Source organism: Trichechus manatus, unplaced genomic scaffold, assembly GCF_000243295.1.
Source record: "Trichechus manatus latirostris isolate Lorelei unplaced genomic scaffold, TriManLat1.0 scaffold00025, whole genome shotgun sequence".
Classification (NCBI taxonomy): domain Eukaryota; kingdom Metazoa; phylum Chordata; class Mammalia; order Sirenia; family Trichechidae; genus Trichechus; species Trichechus manatus.
The window spans coordinates 2795448-2813920 of NW_004443961.1; the positions used below are offsets into that span (position 1 = coordinate 2795448).

The following is an 18473-nucleotide window of genomic DNA, read 5'->3' on the forward strand; positions in this document are numbered from 1 at the left end:
ATGTGTATAAATTTTTGTATGAGAAACTAACTTGAACGGTAAACTTTCACTTAAAGCACAATTTAAAAAGAAAAAGAAAGGCATCTGAGCATTACTAATGCAAGCAAAAAGAGCTTAAAACAGTATGGAGCAGTTAATAACTTTCAGCTTATACATTATTTCCTACCTTGGTTCAATAGCTTGATCGTAATTTTACAGTGAAAAAATATATTTAGGGAGTCTTACGGTGAACAGAAATGGATATACTAAACAAAAAAAATCAAAGAGCAGAGGTAGCAAAGCTAAGTGGAAAAAGGTGAAGCGGAACCTCGAAGCATCCACTTTATATATGGTAAACATTACTTTTTTTTTTTTTTTTAAGCTGAAGGTTCAGAATAACTCATTATTGGAAATTCAGATTTGTCAAGAGGCTTAGGAAGGATGACACAGAAATTCTACTTACATTCGGAAGTTTGCTTATAAAGAGTTCCACGATAGGTGTGTTTTTTTTCATCTACAAGGTATGTCTATAAGGTAATAAAACTGATCTTATTTTGCAAACATACACACATAATTTTTTTCTTCTTCATCTAAACAAGTTCTTTATTTTAGCTACCTTGGGAACTTATACATCTATTCCAAGGTCCAAGGTTCTGAAATTCCTCTGTGACAACCAATTTCAAGAGCTAGTTTATGTATCACACAGGGAAGCCCATCCGGTTACTTTACATTTCATTTTTGTGAATCCAAACAATATTCCAAATTTTCTTTACTGCATTTTGTCTTGGAAAGACTTCTGACTTCTCACCACAAACAAATTCATCTTTGCCACAATTCAGGATACTTAAAAATAATGCATCATTTTACTCCTTATTACTTCTTAGCCATTCTGGGGCAGTTTAGAAACAGGCATTCCACAACATTCTGAGCTGTGGCAGTGTTTCTGGAACAAATGTGTAGCCTTCCTAGGTGATTGCTTTGAAGGGGGCCCCGAGAGCCAAAGTACGACCTTGAATGTATCCCACCTGAATTTAGAGACCATCTCAAGAATAGATTTGATGCGCTGAACACAATGATTGAAGACCAGAAGACTTGCGAAATGATATTAAGGACATCAAACATGAGGAAAGTAAGAGGACATTAAAAAGGAAAGAAAGAAAAGACCAAAATGGATGTCAGAAGAGGCTCTGAAACTTGTTTCTTGAATGTCGAGTAGCTAAAGCAAATGGAAGCAATGATGAAGTAAAAGAGCTGAACAAAACATTTTAAAGGGCAGTTTGAGAAGGCAGTATTATAATGACATGTGCAAAGACCTGGAGATAGAAAACCGAAAGGGAAGAACAAGCTAGGCATTTCTCAAGCTGAAAGAAGTGAAGAAAAAAATTCAAGCCTCGAGTTGCAATAACTGAAGGATTCTACAGGGAAAATACTAAATGATGTAGGAAGCATCAAAAGAAGATGGAAGAAATACACAGAGTCACTGTACCAAAAACAACTGTTCGATGTTCAACCATCTCAGGAGGTAGCATATGATCAGAAACCAATGGTACTGAAGGAAGAAGTCCAAGCTGCACTGAAGGGAATGGCGAAAAACAAGGCTCCAGGAATTGATGGAATACCAACCGAGATGTTTCAACAAATGGATGAAGCTCTGCAAGTGCTCACTTGTCTATGCCAAGAAATGTGGAAGACAGCTACCTGGCCAACTGACTGGAAGAGATCCATATTTAGGCCTATTCCAAAGAAAGGTGATCCAACCAAATGAGGAAATTATCAAACAATATCATTAATATTACACACAAATAAAATTTTGCTGAAGATCATTCAAAGACGGCTATTGCAGTACATCATCAGGGAACTGCCAGAAATTTAAGCTAGATTCAGAAGGGGATATGGAACCAGGGATATCATTGCCAATGTCAGATGGATCCTGGCTGAAAGCAGAGAATACCAGGAAGATGTTTACTTCTGTATTATTGACTATGCAAAGCCATTTGACTGTGTGGATCACAACAATTATGGATAACACTGTGAAGAATGGGAATTCTGGAACACTTAATTGTGCTCACGAGGAACATGTACATAGATTAAGAGGTAGTCATTCGAACAGAACAAGGGGATACTGCGTGGTTTGAAGTCAGGAAAGGTGTGCATCAGGGTTGTATCCTTTCACCTTACCAATTCACTCTGTATGCTAAGCAAATAATCTAAGAAGCTGGACTCTATGAAGAGGAACGGGGCATCAGGATTGGAGGAGGGCTCATTAACAACCTGCATTACACAGACGACAGAACCTTGCTTGCTGAAAGTGAAGAGGACTTGAAACACTTACTGATAAAGATCAAAGACTACAGCCTTCAGTATGGGTTACACCTCGATATAAAGAAAATAAAAATCCTCACAATTGGACCAATAAGCAACATTATGATAAACGGAGAAAAGATTGTGAAGTTGCCAAAGATTTCATTTTACTTGGATCTACAATCAACACCCATGGAATCAGCAGTTAAGAAATCAAAAGACGCACTGCATTGGGCAAGTCTGCTGCAAAAGACCTCTTTAGAGTGTTAAAAAGCAAAGATGTCACCTTGAAGACTAAGGTGCACCTGACCCAAGCCATGGTGTTTTCAATCACCTCATATGCATACGAAAGCTGGATGATGACTAAGGAAGACTGAAGAAGAATCGATGCCTTTGAATTATGGTGTTGGCAAAGAACATTGAGTATGCCATGGACTGCAAAAGAAGGAACAGATCTGTCTTGGACGAAGCAAGGATGGTGAGACTTCGTCTCACATACTTTGGACACGGTATCAGGAGGGACCAGTCCCTGGAGAAGTACATCATGCTGAAAGTAGAGGGTCAGTGAAAAAGACTAAGACACTCAACAAGATGGATTGATACAGTGGCTTCAACAATGGGCTCAAGCATAGCAACGATTGTGAGGATGGCGCAGGACCGGGTAGTGTTTTTTTCTGTTGTACATCGGGTCACTATGAGTTGGAAATGACTCAACAGCACTTAACAACGACAATCTTTATGGGAGCCGATTGCCAGGTCTTTTCTTTTACAGTATCCCTGGATGGGTTGGAAACACCAACCTTTCAGTTAACAGTGGAGCACAAACTATTTGGGCCACCCAGAGACCCTTCTATATGCAGAGCCAGGTTAACTGTTTAAGCAAACCTGTAACATGTTCTCTTATGGGGTTCATGTGGTTTTTTCCAAAGAACCAAGCTAAAACACTTTGCATCATGCTGGGCACAGAGCAAGCACACAACTAATGATCGCTGTTATTACACTTGTCATGTTTATCATTATCACTACCATCATCATCTCCCAAGAAGTGAAGACCAGACATGCAGGAGCCAATCTGCCTCCACTATCTTGGTGCCCCAAAAGGCTGCCATGGGAAATGGACCTTACGTAACTGCCCTCCTAATAAAGACCAGCCCTGCCGGGCAGGCAGGTAAATATCCTCGACAGAGACCGCAGCGCACTGAAACGTCTCTACGTGAGTCTCACAGGTAGACAGACACACTCACCGTGTACACACATGTGTTGGAAGTTGTTAATGATACATAAGGAATTTGTGTACTGGGTAGTGGGGTCAGAAGGGCCCTCAGCTCCACATCCAAATGAACTACAGTCTTAAAGCTACACACCGTGGACAAGGATTGCATCCTGCTCCTTTGACAGTTTCATGAGGGTCAGTCTGTGCCACCACTCATGCCACAAGCTGCCCTGGGCACCCTGGGAAGCCCCCATTTGTTAGGGCCACACAATGGCTCTGGGAGGGTCCATGCTGTCAGAGGCTAAGGTGTTGGTATGCACTGGCTGAAGGAAGAGACCCCAAGGCCATGAATACGGCAGAATCTATAAAATCAACTTGACCTCATGACCCCAGGCATTCCTGCTGGCTGGGGTCCACGATCAGCAGTGAGTAGGCCAAATAGTAAAAAGCTTTAACTAGAAAAGGCTCCTCACTTTGAGGGCCTGGGCTACTGTTTAGGAACAGTTTTTACACAGATTTACAATACAGCGAGAGCAGCGGTAGTTCAGGGGTGGAATTCTCACCTTCCATGCAGGAGACCTGGGTTCGATTCCCAGCCAGTGGACCTCATGTGCAGCCACCACCCGACTTTTAGTGGGGGCTGCATGCCGCTGTGACACCCAACGGGTTTCAGCACAGCTTCCAGACTAACGCAAACTAGGAAGAAAGGCCTGGTGATCTACTTCCAAAAAAAATCAGTCAATGAAAACCCTATGGATCACAATGGTCCAATCTGGAACCGATCACCGGGATGGCACAGGACTGGGCAGCGTTTGGTTCTGCTGTACGTGGGCCCACCGTGAGCTGGGGCAACTCGGTGGCAGCTAACAACGACATGATCTTATACTGGAAACCAGTTTTCCCAGTAAAGTTAACTGTAGATCTACACATGTAGAAAAGAATACAGATGTGTGTGTGTGTGTGTGTGTGCGCGCGTGCGCGCGTACGTTTTGTCAGTTTCTGCCAATGAATCACTTGCTCTAGGGAAAACCACCTTTACAACTGTCCCAGGCACTGAGCATAGCTGCCGCTGGCGGTGGGTGCCGTTGAGTCGGTTTTATACTCAGAGTGGCCAGAAATCTCTGAAGTAGTCTCTATCTTATGGTTGGAGTAAGATGTCTCTTTGGAATTTTTCATCCTTTAACTCGTGTAAATTCTATATATAGTCCTTTTCTCCCATTTCATAATTATGTAATCTTTCATTCACTCTTACTAGTTAAGATTTAATTCAAGTCTAGTTAGGGCTGTCTAGTTAGATTAATTATGTTTATGTTTCTTCCTTAATGTTGCTATTTTCTTTTCTAATTGACTTATTATGCCTGTTCTATTTTGTTGGTGGTGTTTTTCAAAGCACTGAATTAGTTTGCCTCTGATTACCACTTTGGCCACATCCCAAGGAATGCTGCTGGAGTCTTTGTAATTCCATGAATCATTTGACTCAACATTCAAAACCTGTTGATGGGCTATTTTTCTCCATACAATACAATATTATTAAAGCCTTCACATGCCTTTATTTTAGGTTTTATTAATTTCAACTACTAACTTCATCTTAGTACGGTCAAAAAAGTGAAGATTTAATTGTGTACCTAATTATTTGGATTATCAGAGCAGAATGAAATTTTAAAATTCTAACCCATAAGTAGAACCAAATCAAACACAGTCCTCCTAAGTAAAACACAGAGCCTCAGCTACTTATATGCTTAAGGAAAGGGGAAGGAAAGAGAATTAGCGAAGATCAGGCACCGTCTATGTGCCTGTCTTCCTGCCTTCAAATACACACCATCAACCTACCTACCTGTCACATTTAACCCTCACGACAGTCCTTTGAACAAACTGTCTTCATCTTTATTTTGTAGATGGGAAAACAAGGACTCAGCGTGGATATATGACTCGCCCAGGTATGAGATGGGGAACACGGAATTTCAATTCAGGTGTGGAGCTTGACAGGGCAGGAAGAGCAGAGGATGTGGAATCAGCCTGGCCCAGGTGTGAATCCCAGCCCGACACCTACCAGCTAGGTGATCCAGGACAAGGTACATTCTTGGAGGGTTGTTGTCAGGTGCCATCAAGTCAGTTCCGAGTCGTACAGCAACCCTGTGTACAACAGAACGAAACACTGCCCCGTCCTGCGCCATCCTCCCAATTGTTGCTATGCTTGAGCCTATGGTTGCAGCCACTGTGTCAATCCATCTCACTGAGGCTTAGCTTTCCTTATACGTGAAATAGACGGGGTTACCGTGAGGAATAAATGTGCTCATGTTTGCAAAAGCAGCTAGACAGTGCTTCTACCCAAGACAGACTGTTTCAAAAGACAGTTTTAAAAATGGGTATTTTACAAACACTGTTGTAAATCCCCAAACCCAACGCTGTCGAGTTGATCCCAACTCTTAGCGACCCTATAGGACAGAGTAGAGCTGCCCCACAGGGCTTCCACGGCTGCAATCTTCATGGAAGCAGAGCGGCTGGTGGGTTGGAACGGTTGACACTTCGGTTGGCAGCTGAGTACTTTAACCACTGCGCCACAAGGGCTCCTTACGGTTGTAAATGCCATTGACGAAATCCTAGAAGTCTATTCACCCATAGGCTATGAGATAGTGATTTCAAAATGCAAGGCCTCCAGCAGAGCGGGGTCATGGGGTGCACTGCTTGGGAATTGAGGTGCACACTAGGCTGTGACTTCAGGTGAAGGTTGCTGACACCATAAACTCGACTGAGGACTGGAGTGAGAGGTCAGTTTATGACTCAGGCAAACACCGTGAGGAGTCCTTGGGTGGTACAAATGGTTAACATGCTTGGCTGTTAACTGAAAGGTTGGAGGTTCAAGTCTACCCAGAAGAGACTCAGAAGAAAGGCCTGGCGATCTGCTTCCAAAAAATCAACCATCGAAAACCCTGTGGAGCACAGTTCTACTCTGACGCAATGGGGTCACCATGAGTTGGAATCAACTTGATGGCAGCTGTTTTTTAAACATCACGAGGAGGGCTGGCCTGAGCGACGATGGGGGGTGTGTGTGTATGTGTTTTGTGTGTTTGGTGGTGTTATGGACTGAATTATGTCCCCCCAAAATATGTGCTGTAAATCCTAACCTCTATGCCTGTGGTTGGAACCCTGGTGGTTGAGAGCTACTGCTGCTAACCAAAAGGGTGGCGGTTTGAATCCACTAGGCACTCCTTGGAAACCCTATGGGGCAGTTCTACTCTGTCCTATAGGGTCACTACGAGTCGGAGTCAGGTTTGGTTTTTTTTTAAGGCTATGATTATAATCTCATTTAAGAATGAGTTGTCTTTGCTATGTTAATGAGGCAGGATCAGTATAGGGTGTATCTTGAGTAAATCTCTTTTAAGATATAAAAGAGATTAAACAAGTGAGCAAGCAGAGATAGGGGAAGGGATGCCAAGCCACAGGAAAACAGCCCAGGAGCAGAAGCTCAAAGAGACAAGGCCCTTCCTCCAGAGCCGACAGAGAGAGAAAGCCTTCCCCTAAAGCCTGCGCTCTGAATCGGACTTCTAGTCTTCTAAACTGGGAGAAAATACATTTCTGTGTGTTAAAGCCACCCACTTGGGGTATCTGTGTTACAGCAACACTAGACAGCTGAGACAGGCAGTGATCAGACAGCTGCAAATAGCTGCTGCGCTCATAATATTATCAGCATGTTGACCCTGGTTTAACCAATTCCTTCTCTCTCTGCTCTTCACAGAAGTCAATGTAAGAATCAGGCCCTTTCCAGCCTCTCCAGCAGAAGCAGGAAGATGGTTCACATGCAGATTTGGAACTTCCTGGCCAGATCCCAATCTTTTCAACACTGTATACTCAGCATGACCTTCGTAATGCTCTGAATTTTACAAATCATACACAGTTGCTTTGATGTCAGTTCTATTAACCTTAATTAACAGAACTGATCAAAAAGAATGTGGCGACTATTTGTGGATGTTTTTGATGATGAGGGAAAAGTCTTCAAAATTTCTGTCATAAAGGGTTTCAGAGCATTATTATTTTCTTTAAAATCTTCCAAGTAATCTCCAAGTTAATCAAAGCATTTTATGCTGGCATGTGTACAGGGTTTCACAACTGAGGAAAAACAGTTTGCTGTCTTTAAAGCAATTTCCGATTTTATAAAGTTTGCAAGGAATGCTAGTGCTCCACTTGGTAAGTCTTGTGTTCCTCGGTTATTTTTTTTTGTCTGTAGTGTGCTTTTCTATGTCCTTCCAAAGAGCTTTCATTGCTGCCTGTCGAGGAGGCCGAGATTTCTGGCAGTTTGCTTCACACAATGGCAGACTTGCCCTGCATTCCTGGTGGTCCTGCTCCTCAGGGAGGCCAGCAATCCTGGCAGGGATGCTGTTGGCTTTCTGTGAATAAACCCGCTGCCGTCACAGCGACCCTATCGGACAGAGCAGAACTGCCCCACAGCGTTTCCAAGGCTGTAATCTTTACATGAGCAGATCGTTAGCTTTCTCTCATGGAGTAGCTGCTGGGTTCGATACCGTGACCTTTTGGTTAGCGGCTGTGTGCTTAACCACTGTGCCACCAGGGTTCTTGTGAATAGGGTGGCGCGTCTTCATCGTGACTCTACTGCTCTGGCCTTTTTACCCCCTCTGGGACGCAGCTCGGTGTCTTCCCTCATATCAGTTTCAAAACCTCTGAGAAGCGCTCAGGAGAGTGCGTATAGGCAGCAAAGTGTGTGTGTAACAAAGAAAACAGGCCTTAGTTGCTTTTGAAGAGAAAAGTAGCTTTAAAAGCAGCAGCATTCAGCACCACCCTTAGGTCCAAGTGACGGGAGCCTGTGTCCTGAGCCCCACACGATGGGAAGGGGGGCTCTGGCTTCTCCGTGCCCACGGTGCGCCCACAGCATGAGCGGTCCACTGGACCTGGGGGAGGCACCCTCCTGGAGCCTGTGTGCCCTGACCTGTCTGCAGTCCTGTTAGCTGAGACCGCAGAACCCCTGCTCGGAGGCCCCCAGCTCTGCTCCAAGACTGTGCAGGTCTCTTCCTCAGGCACCCCCTTCAGAGGCAAGAAGGGACAGCCAACGAGGGGCAGCTGTTTGTAAAGGGCAGACACCACTTGAACATTGGTGTCCAGTGTGGACAACGAGGTGTTCAAGAAGGAGCACAGTGCTGTCCATGGTAGGGGATGGGGTGTGATGTGAAGAGAAGAGGGGGGTGCCTGGGGCCAGAGGCTGCCTCTGTCTGGGTCGCCATTTTCAGGCATGGAAATCAGAGAAGGCTGAGACTCTTAAATCCAAACCTGGCCTTCCAACTTATCAAGATTTATTTTTCAAGATAGGTGGGTAGAACAGATTTTATTTATAGCTTGAGTCATAACTTTTAAATATTTATACATATGGTACCCTGGGCCCTGCAAACGGGAGGGTTGGGCCTAGTAGCAGATGCTTTAGGTCAGTAAGCCGGTGGGTGGGAAAGAAAGAACCTCGATGCTCCCAACTCAGTCAGGATGGACTCACTTCTTAAGTTTGATTATCTCATTTCTCTGTTTTGGAAACCATTAATTGGAGAGCCGATCATACTGCAGAGACAATGGAGAGAAGGGGGCGCATGTAGAAACATGTTCCCTTTGTACCAAGAAAACCTTTACAACAAGTATGTATCAGTTTTTAAGTGCTTGTGCTAGGATCACCCAAAAAAACCAAACCCGCTACCGTCGAGGCCATTCCGACTCTCAGCGACCCTACAGTACAGAGTAGAACTGCCCCATAGGGTTTCCAAGGAGCGGCTGGTGGATTCGAACTGCCGACCTTTTAATTAGCAGCCTTGCTCTTAACCACTGCGTCACCAGGGCTCAAGGCCCATACTTCTTATAGAAAATCTCTCATTAATGACATATTTTACAGCAGTGTAATACAGGGGTGGTATAAAGAAAAACAAAGAACAATTCCCGTGACTGTAGGAAAGTGCCCATCTCCAACAAGGGCTATTGGTCTATAAGTAGGATCAGCAACCACCATCTTCATCTGTGGCCGCGAGCACAGAAACGCAAAGACTACTCTCAAAGCCAGAGCTGCTGAGCTAGGCACAGGCGAACGGAGCGTGGCTGAGCGGCCAGCAGGTGGCGCTGTCATGCCTCATCCAGGCCAGGAATCTTTACACACAGCTTGCTCCCTGGTTGGGGTTGCCCAAGTAACAGCGCTACCAGATTAACTCTTTTCCTAAACAAATAGCCTCCTGATGGACTTTGCTGAAGGGGCTGTGGGCTAAGTTTTCCCTTCTGATGTCTACAGAGAGTCTGAGTTCTTGAGATGCTCTAAGAAATCCTGAACTTCTATTTTCTTCTCTTTTCCCACTTCCAAACCCTTTAGGAAAACTGGTCTCTAGCAGTAAACACTATGAAGACCCACCTTCATGTAGAGGTCCTCTGAAACATTACTAACAGGCACGTTCTGGGCAGAAGGTGCACTTCTTGGTCTATTTTCTTGAGTCAAGAAATCCAGTAAAGCAAACAAAAAACTGGTAACTGGTCTTTCCATCATTCTTGGTACTTCCCTCGTGTGACTGTTTTCCCAGCACCTACAGTGGGACTGTGTTTAGGTCAGTTATATGCAAAATCCCCTCCATTCCCTGAAGGGGATGGGAGGAGAACGTACAGTCCAGAGCCAGCAGGGAAAAAAAGCAAGTATGAGAAGCTAAGCGGCAGGGATCCCAGAGGGCTGTGGCCCTGGACTGCTGAGTCAACAGGTTCTTAAACACAAGCAGAAAGGAACAGAATGACAAACCCGGCAAAAGGAGGACAAAATGCGAGAGGCTCTATGGAGCCAACCCCCAGGAACCCGGTGCGAGAGAAGGGTCTCCTGCCTCTCTCCTCCAGGGGGCACATTTCTCACTGATTTTCAAGGGGTCAGTATTGCGCTAATTTGGGAAGCAGAGTTACAGCTAAACCCCAACTACAAATTCTAGAAAAATAATTTTGATTTCAGTCTGGTCTGTGGGTGGGTACGGAGGAGTTGAAGGGTGTAATTTGCTGTTGCTGTTTTCTGGCAGATTCATCTTTCTAACTGCAATTTGCTTAAACTAATATTCCATTTCGTTTGCATGGGCTGAGCATCTCTTAACCAAAAGTGGAAGGGGGCAAGGCGGTAGGACCGCCAAATGCATCCTGTACTGCATAGGAAAGGAGGCCTCAGACAACATAATGAAAGCTTGTAGGCCAGGCTCCTGGTTTGTGCATGACTGTGAGTGTGCGTGCGTGTGTGCATGCGTGTGTTGTGCGTTTGGGGTAACTGTACAGTACAGAGAAATATAAATTAGTCCCTATTCTAAAACTTTCTACAAGTAATATATATGGTGAAAAATTAAAAACGTGGATTAAGCCTATTTGGCTATTTGGAGTGAGACAGTCCTATATTCTAATTAGTTCTACCACTTGCTGGTTCTGACTTAGGGCAACTTTCAACCTCTGTTTTCCCCTTACTAACACATCCTTTGTAAGTTTTTGGTGAATATTAAATAAGAGTGCAAAACAGTTAGTATAGTGATTGTCAAGAGGCTGGTCCTCAATTAGGAAAGTATCAATACGGCAAGCCATAATTAATCTCTATTTTAAAAGTAATAGCAATATAACTTTTGGCAAGTATTCCTTACATCTTCTTAGCTGCTACTTTTCCAAGATTATTTTTTTCCCTGCAAATGATCTTGTGATATGATTCACTTATTTTAAACATAACAAGCCTATTATTCCACCAGTACATTTCAGTGTGTTCCCCAGTTGCGTGAGAATAATGCTTGCTGAAATTTGTTTTTCTCTGGTTTGATTTTATTTTAAACATCCATGTTTATTTACCACAATTGTACTTCTACCAAATGGAGCTCTTTCACTGAACCTTTATGCCCAAAGCTTGCCTGCCGAATTATTATTGCTCTTCTTCGGTTTTTAGGTTTTGAAGATTTTTTTTCCATTCTACTTTTTTTGATGAGTCTAAGACATTTTTCCTTTGATGGTAAATTCTTAAGGTTTCTTTGATTTTTTTCCCTAAAAACATTACTAAAGTATTCTTCTCTATTTGATATTCACAACAGAATAATGAATCTTCTGGTTCCTATTTTTCTTCAAATAATTGGCTACAGAGGTGACTTATATTTAATAGATTAAATACAAAAATGTTTTTCACAGAAAATCATTTTATGAAACAATCAAAATTTTATAGTTCCAGTGACTCTATTAATGGACTATGTATATTGTAAAAGAGATAAACGACATACACCATAAACTCTCAATAAGAGATCCCAAATAGCCATATAAACCAAATAAAAGGATTTTCTTTCTGCTCAGTTTTTCTTATCAGTGTGGCTCAGTAACCCTTATGATTTTATTTGTAATTGAACAGGTGTGCAAACAGATGCAACTTGTTTATTATATTTGATTCCTACTCTTAAAACTTCACCACTGCCAGAAAGCCCGTGGACACATTTATAATACATAAAAATTTAAAAAGTTACATAGTAAATTCTAGCAGTAAATAAATTCTGTTTTCTTTTTTACCATCTAGGCAAAAAAGTAATAATGGAACTTTGGAATTGCAAATTCTTTAAATAACTAATTAGTATTAATGTAGCGGCAGACTGACATTTAGAAGAAGACTTTTAGGGGCTGTGATGCTGTTTCCAGTTTGGAGGTCTTCATTCTGTGGTAGTCTTCACTGCAACAATTTAAATGATACTGTCAAAGGAATGTGAATATAATATTTTGTGCGCTTGTATACTTTGTTTATATGTAAAACAGGTGCTGGCCTCTTGTAACTGCTCAAATAATACAGACAATGTTAATTTTAACATTCATTGAGTTCAAATTAACAAAAACTTTAAAAGGAAAGATCTTTTGAGTTAGAATCAACTTGACAGCAACTTTTTTTTTTTCTCTCCCTTGCTCCTGGATCTTTTGTAGCTATCTGACATCTCTCCCCAAATAAACCCAAACTAACCCCACTGCCGTGGAGTCTATTCCAACTCATAGCAATCCTATAAGACAGAGTCTACTCTGCCCCATAGGGTTTTCAAGTCTGTAAATCTTTATAGAAGCAGACTGCCACATCTTTCTTCTGCAGAGCAGCTGGTGGGTTTGAACCGCCAACCTTTTGGTTAGCAGCCAAGCACTTTAACCACTGCACCACCAGGGTTCCTTCTCCCCAAAATAAAGCACCCATAAAAGCTAAACAAATGCCCTTCGAAGTCCGCGGTGACTCTTTTCCAGGTTTCCCCTCACTGATTTATGACCATTCTTGCTGCAATCCCACCCTGTCCTAGGGCGGGTAACAAGGCACAGAAGCCAGCAGCAACGACTCGAGCCAGACGGCTCGGCTGCAGAACCTGACTTCACAACTTAGTCGCTATGTGACCTTGGGCAATTTACTCGGTGGCTCTGGGTCTCATTTTGTCATCTCTAAAACAGGGACAATAATGGCATCCACTCATAGGGCTGTGTGGGTTATTAAGTTAATAAACGTGAAGCACTTAGAACGATGCCCGGCACATGAGCATTGTGTGCGTGCCGGCTGTCACCAGAAATCTGCTTTTCTAGCCTTATCCAATCCTGCCGCTTGTCTGGTGGATTTGACCGTGTATAGCAGGTCTTCCTGGTGCTCGAGCCTTAGACTTCCCACGACGTCTCCCCCTTGGCTGTCTCCCTGCCACCTCCGGCAGGGTCTGTCTGTGCCTGCAGCGGTCTGCACACCTAGCTGCAGACTTCCAGCATCTCCTTTTGTCCCTCAGATCTCACCTCAAACATCACCTCCTCGGGGAAGCCGTCCCTGACTCCCAGGCTAGATTAAGTGTCCCACATTTTAAGCTCCCTAGCCCCTTTAATTTTCCTTTACAGCAGTCATCAGAATCTGTAACTCTGTAGTTATGTGATTATTTAATAAATATGTGTCTTATACTAAAATGTAAGCTCCCTGAAGGCAGGGTCAAAATCCATTTGTCATCATTATATCCCCAACATCACAGTGTTGGGCCTAGAGTAGGTGCTTAACAGATATTTGTAAAATATATGAATAAATTACTTTCAGAGATGAGAAATCTAGGGCATAAGTGAAAGGAGCTCTGGTGGCGCAGTGGTTAATCGCTCGGCTGCTAACCAAAACGTCGGTGGCTGGAATTCACCAGCTACTCCATGGGAGAAAGATGTGGCAGTCTGCTTCTGTAAAGATTACAGCCTAGGAAATCTATGGGGCAGTTCTACTGTGTCCTGCAGGGCTGCCGTAAGTCGGAATCGACTTGATGACACGCAGCAACAAAACATTAAGTGAACACGATTTGCCCAAGATTCTACCACTATAAATAATAAAACTAGAAATGAAATTCAGTTCTTCTGATTCAAAGTTCTCTATTTTCCCCAAGCCTTAAACCTTCGATTACACAAGTCATTCAAAGACCCATGCAACCAGTATTGTGTTGGTTCTACAATGCAAAGTAAAACAGCAAATGAGTGAGCATAACATGAGTATCTGAGGTGGTCTGGGGAAACCGAGTCTCCTGGAGCAACAGATATTTAATCCGTCAAGGACAAGGAAGCGTTAGACTGGGCACGCAGAGAGGGGCAGAAGATTCCAGGCAGAAATACCACTTATGTGGGGATGGAAAAGCTTGGTGAGTAAGAACAGAGAAGAGGCCACTGTGACTGTATAACAGAATGAGTAGGAAGTGGGAGGCTGAGGTTGATCAAAGGGGCAGGGCCAGACCAAGCAAGGCCTGTTGTACCAAGGAAAGAACTTTGTTCTTTAACAGCAAGGGAGAGCAACCGAAGGGTTTGAGGTAGGAGATAACACAACCCGCTCTGCATTTTCATGAGATGATGCTCACTACACTATGGGGGTTTGGGAAAGAGCAGAAATTTGGCACTGAAATCAGGATTATGGCAGTGGAGATAAAGAGATGGATGGATCTGAGAGGTTTTTAGAGGTCACATCAACAGACTTAGTAACTGGTTGGATATGGGGGTCAAGACAGAGGGACATATCAAGATGATGCTCAGGTTTCCTGCCTCATCAACAGGGGGTTCGTGGAGCCATTTACTGTTAAAGATCTGTTCGTAGACTGATCAAGGATTTAATTTCACTAAGAACCCTGCTGGTGCAGTGGTTAAGTGCTCGCTGCTAACCAGAAGGTTGGTGGTAGGAACCCACCAGCTGCTCTGTGGTAGAAAGATGTGGCAGTCAGCTTCCATAAAGATTAGAGCCTTGGAGACCCTATGGGGAAGTTCTACCCTGTCCTATAGGGTGGCTATGAGTCAGAACCGACTGAAGGGCAATAGTATTTTTTTTCAGTGTATAATAAGCTGTCAAAAACCAGTAGCAATTATTATTGTTTTTATGGTTATTGTTGTCACTGATGATTGAAAACCACTTGCTATGGTTGAAAAATATGTTTTTATGGATTTCCATGGACTTGGGCATGATGGGCTGCTCAGATGTGCACACAGGCCCTTCTGGACTTGGTGTTGGGGAAAGGAAGTCACCCAACAAGCTAGGAATACAACTGAGCCTCATCAAGTAAAAACCTTTCTCACCTCCAGTCTGGTTCCAGGACGGCTGGGATAACACTGTGGGGCAAACATGAGCACATAGCCTTTCTCTCTCTCGAGTTTCCTCCTTTCCCCAAGAATCAAGACATTTTAGATCTGAGGATGTGACGATGGCCAACAGCTGCACGTGGGAAACCTATAAAATTAGCCTTAATTGGCCTTCTGGGCTGAATAATGGATGAGCACAGACAGCTCAAAGGATTTTCCTATAAATTGGGTTAGGGGACAGCAAGCAAAGAAATTTAGAGGTGTGCTTAGTGTTTTGATCTCACAGAATGCATTTTACACCTTATTTTCTCGTCTAGATTTCATTTACATCCTGTCTTTGCCTCGTGTGGCACTCTGTCACGTGCATTCACATTGCTTCGGTACAGTAACACATAGAATGCCTAGTAAGACCATTAGTTGGCAGCATAGACTATGCAGCCCATTTGAACTCTGGTGAACCAGGGCTGCCTGTACAAGCATGCAGGGAGGCTGCTAAGCCTTCCCGTGTGACCGGCTGAGGGCCACTGCCTGTTCCCTAGAGAGGCAGCACGACTCATCAGGATTAGCCCATGGTGTTAGTGAGGATCCCTGCTATCATCACCCCGTTCATCCTGTTAAGAAGCCCCGGAGAATATAGGTGGATGGCAAACGCATTAAACAAACCAAAGGGGCACGTCCATTTCAGAAGTTTGAAGCCCCGAGTTGAGAGATTCTACAGTATATAATCTACACGCTGGGAACCCTGGTGGCACAGTGGTTAAAATGCTCAGCTCCTAATCAAAAAGGTTGATGGTTCGAATCCACCAGCTGCTCCTTGGAAACCTCGTGGGGCAGTTCTACTCTGTCCTAGAGGGTCGCTGTGAGTTGGAATTAACTCGATGGCAACGGGCTTGGTTTTCTGGCTTTAGTTTATCGCCGTTAATTATTAAGCTACGAAAAAGCATCTAATACTACTTATTTCCACTCTTTGCTTAAAAGTGAACATCTTCTTGACTGCTTAATACAATTTGGGTAATTTGCAATATTGTTTAACTTAGTATAATTCAGCAAGATGTGAAACATGCTCTGTTAACTATAACACAACAGCCAGTTACCATTGGCATCTATCCCTCTTACTAACCAACCCTTGTTTACACTAACTTCAGAGTTTTAGCTTTTGACACTTGCTAAAGAGAAGACATTTTGATTACCATCCAGAAATTCTGAAGAAGAGAATTGTTTCCCCCTCCTGGCTGGAAGCCTGCGTTTGAGAACCAGACTGAGTGATCACAAACAGTCCGCACCGCTTACTAGCTAGGCAATCGGTCTCTTTCCGTGCCTTACGTTCCTGCAGGAACTTCAGAAGCTCATCTGTAAAGCAGGACAAAGTAGTACCTATCGCAAAGGGTTGTTTAAGGTATTAAACGTTTTCTTACATGTAAGGCACTCAGAGCTGCATTGGGCACATAGTATGTGCCCCCAAAATACTAGCCCCTATCATCATCATTGTCATCATTATTTTCCTTCTGAAACATAAACATTCATTCTGTTCTTGGGCACTGGGAAAAAGAATCTATAAAATACATATTTAACTTCTGCCTCTGTATGTCTCAGCCTTATCAGAAGCATAACTCTTTCTTATTTCCCACTCAGTAGGCTGTCTTTAATCTAGTGGGTCTCAAGTCTTTTACACAGACACCTTTATAACGTATCAGAACGTTTCAGGAACTTCCACATGACACAATCTACAACTTTAGGGTCCTTTGATTAGGAAAATACATATGAACTGAGGGATTTAAGGACCCCAGGCAATACCACCATCGCCCCTCCAGGGTCTGAGACTCATGGGTTAGGAAGCACAACTTGAGTCGATAAAGAACATATTGAGATTGAGATGTAATGCAGTGGGTCCAAGCTCTCTTGGCCTCTCTTACCTCGCCCATGACTGCGATCGGGGTCTCTCCTGTTGCCTGGGCAACACGATGCTCTACTAAGTAGAACATATACTCATCATAGAGGAGACGGATCAGGTGGAAGGAGCCAAAGCTAGCAGCACTGCGCAAGGTTAGGTCCCGAATAACCATCGAGCTGTTCCAAGAGAAAAGACAGATGTGCAGCCGACATTAGGAGCCAGGATAAGAGAGCAATCTACTTTTCCTCTTAAAAGAAGTGAGGGGACCTATCAGGTCGGTAGGGCACAACGCTTGCCATGCAACAATTTCATTACTGAAAGTAGTTGGCTCAACTGGTTTAAACAGGGTGCGAGAGAGGTAATCCTTACCGAGGCTTGATCCCTATTAGAGCGAAACAGGTCTGTGTTGAGAACACTGTTTTACTATCAGAGGCAAGTCTGCTGACTCTACTAAACTCACAGATTGAATAAAGATTCTGAAAGGTTGACAGCTCATTGTCTTCAAAAGAAAAAGCAACTCAAAGGAAAAGCTTACTGATGGTGGGTTGACACTTGGTCATCTCTCAGTGGTAATGACCTTCGGGGTACACGTTGGGAAAAAAATGTATTGGTAACAGGCAAAGTTTACAAAATATACTAAGCCATGTTCCCAGATTGGCAATGTAGAGCAGAGATGGGTATATGCGAGTCCTTGCAAGTTGTGGTGGAAGGCAAATTTATTAGGTGATTCCCATGTTCTTACTGATTTCCATTTAAATTAAGGTTATTTTCCACTAGAAAGGAGCCTAGTAAAACCAATTAAGAATCCATACCTTTGAAAAATGTGAACATTTAATTTATAAAATATAAATATTAGCACCAAACTATGAACAATATTATTAATAAAATACAAACAATAAACTCTTACTATATTCAAAACAAAATTTTGGCCTTATTGAATTTAGAACTCTGAAAGCGAACTGTTAAAAACAGGTGATTACCTTCAGATATGATAAAATACATGACAAAATTCTGTTTATAACTGTTTATAATTCTATGGACGCCTTTCTTAAAATCAAGTGATGCATCACCCATTTGAAAAAATAATTAATATGAATATGATAGCTATTTGAAATTCAACATTTCTGTTCCTATGAAACATTTTTAAAAGGTAGAGAAACGTCTACTTAAAAAGAGCAAAAGCAAAAACAACACAAAAGTAACAATAAAATGTTACATAACATTTTTACCCTCACTAATCACCTGGTCATGTGAAGTAAATGATATTGAAAAATGAAATCATGCAGGAGCAGAGTATTTGCCCCTAACTGTATCTCTCTTGCTGAAGAAAGACAGCAAATATTTAAAATATAGCTTGGAGAAGGCAAGGAGCTAACAAACACCCAGAAATGTGACTAATCTTATTCAAAATTAAAAGGAATGCAAATTACAGTAGGGTAGTATCTATCATCTGTTGTACGGTAAAAGGTTAAGAAACGCAGTGCTGCAGAGCGCGTGGGAAAAGAACTCTCACCGTTTCTGCACGTATAAAATCATGAA

General features: G+C 42.9%; 1 protein-coding gene across 1 annotated transcript in view; it reads right to left on the bottom strand.

The window, feature by feature from the left end:
• Nucleotides 1–18473, bottom strand: part of RFX3 (regulatory factor X3) — a 209502-nt gene that overhangs the window by 13355 nt on the left and 177674 nt on the right. Inside the window, exon 15 of the mRNA XM_023728584.1 lies at nucleotides 16957–17110. Within this exon, the coding sequence (XP_023584352.1) occupies nucleotides 16957–17110 (154 nt within the window). The remainder of the gene's footprint in view (nucleotides 1–16956; nucleotides 17111–18473) is intronic.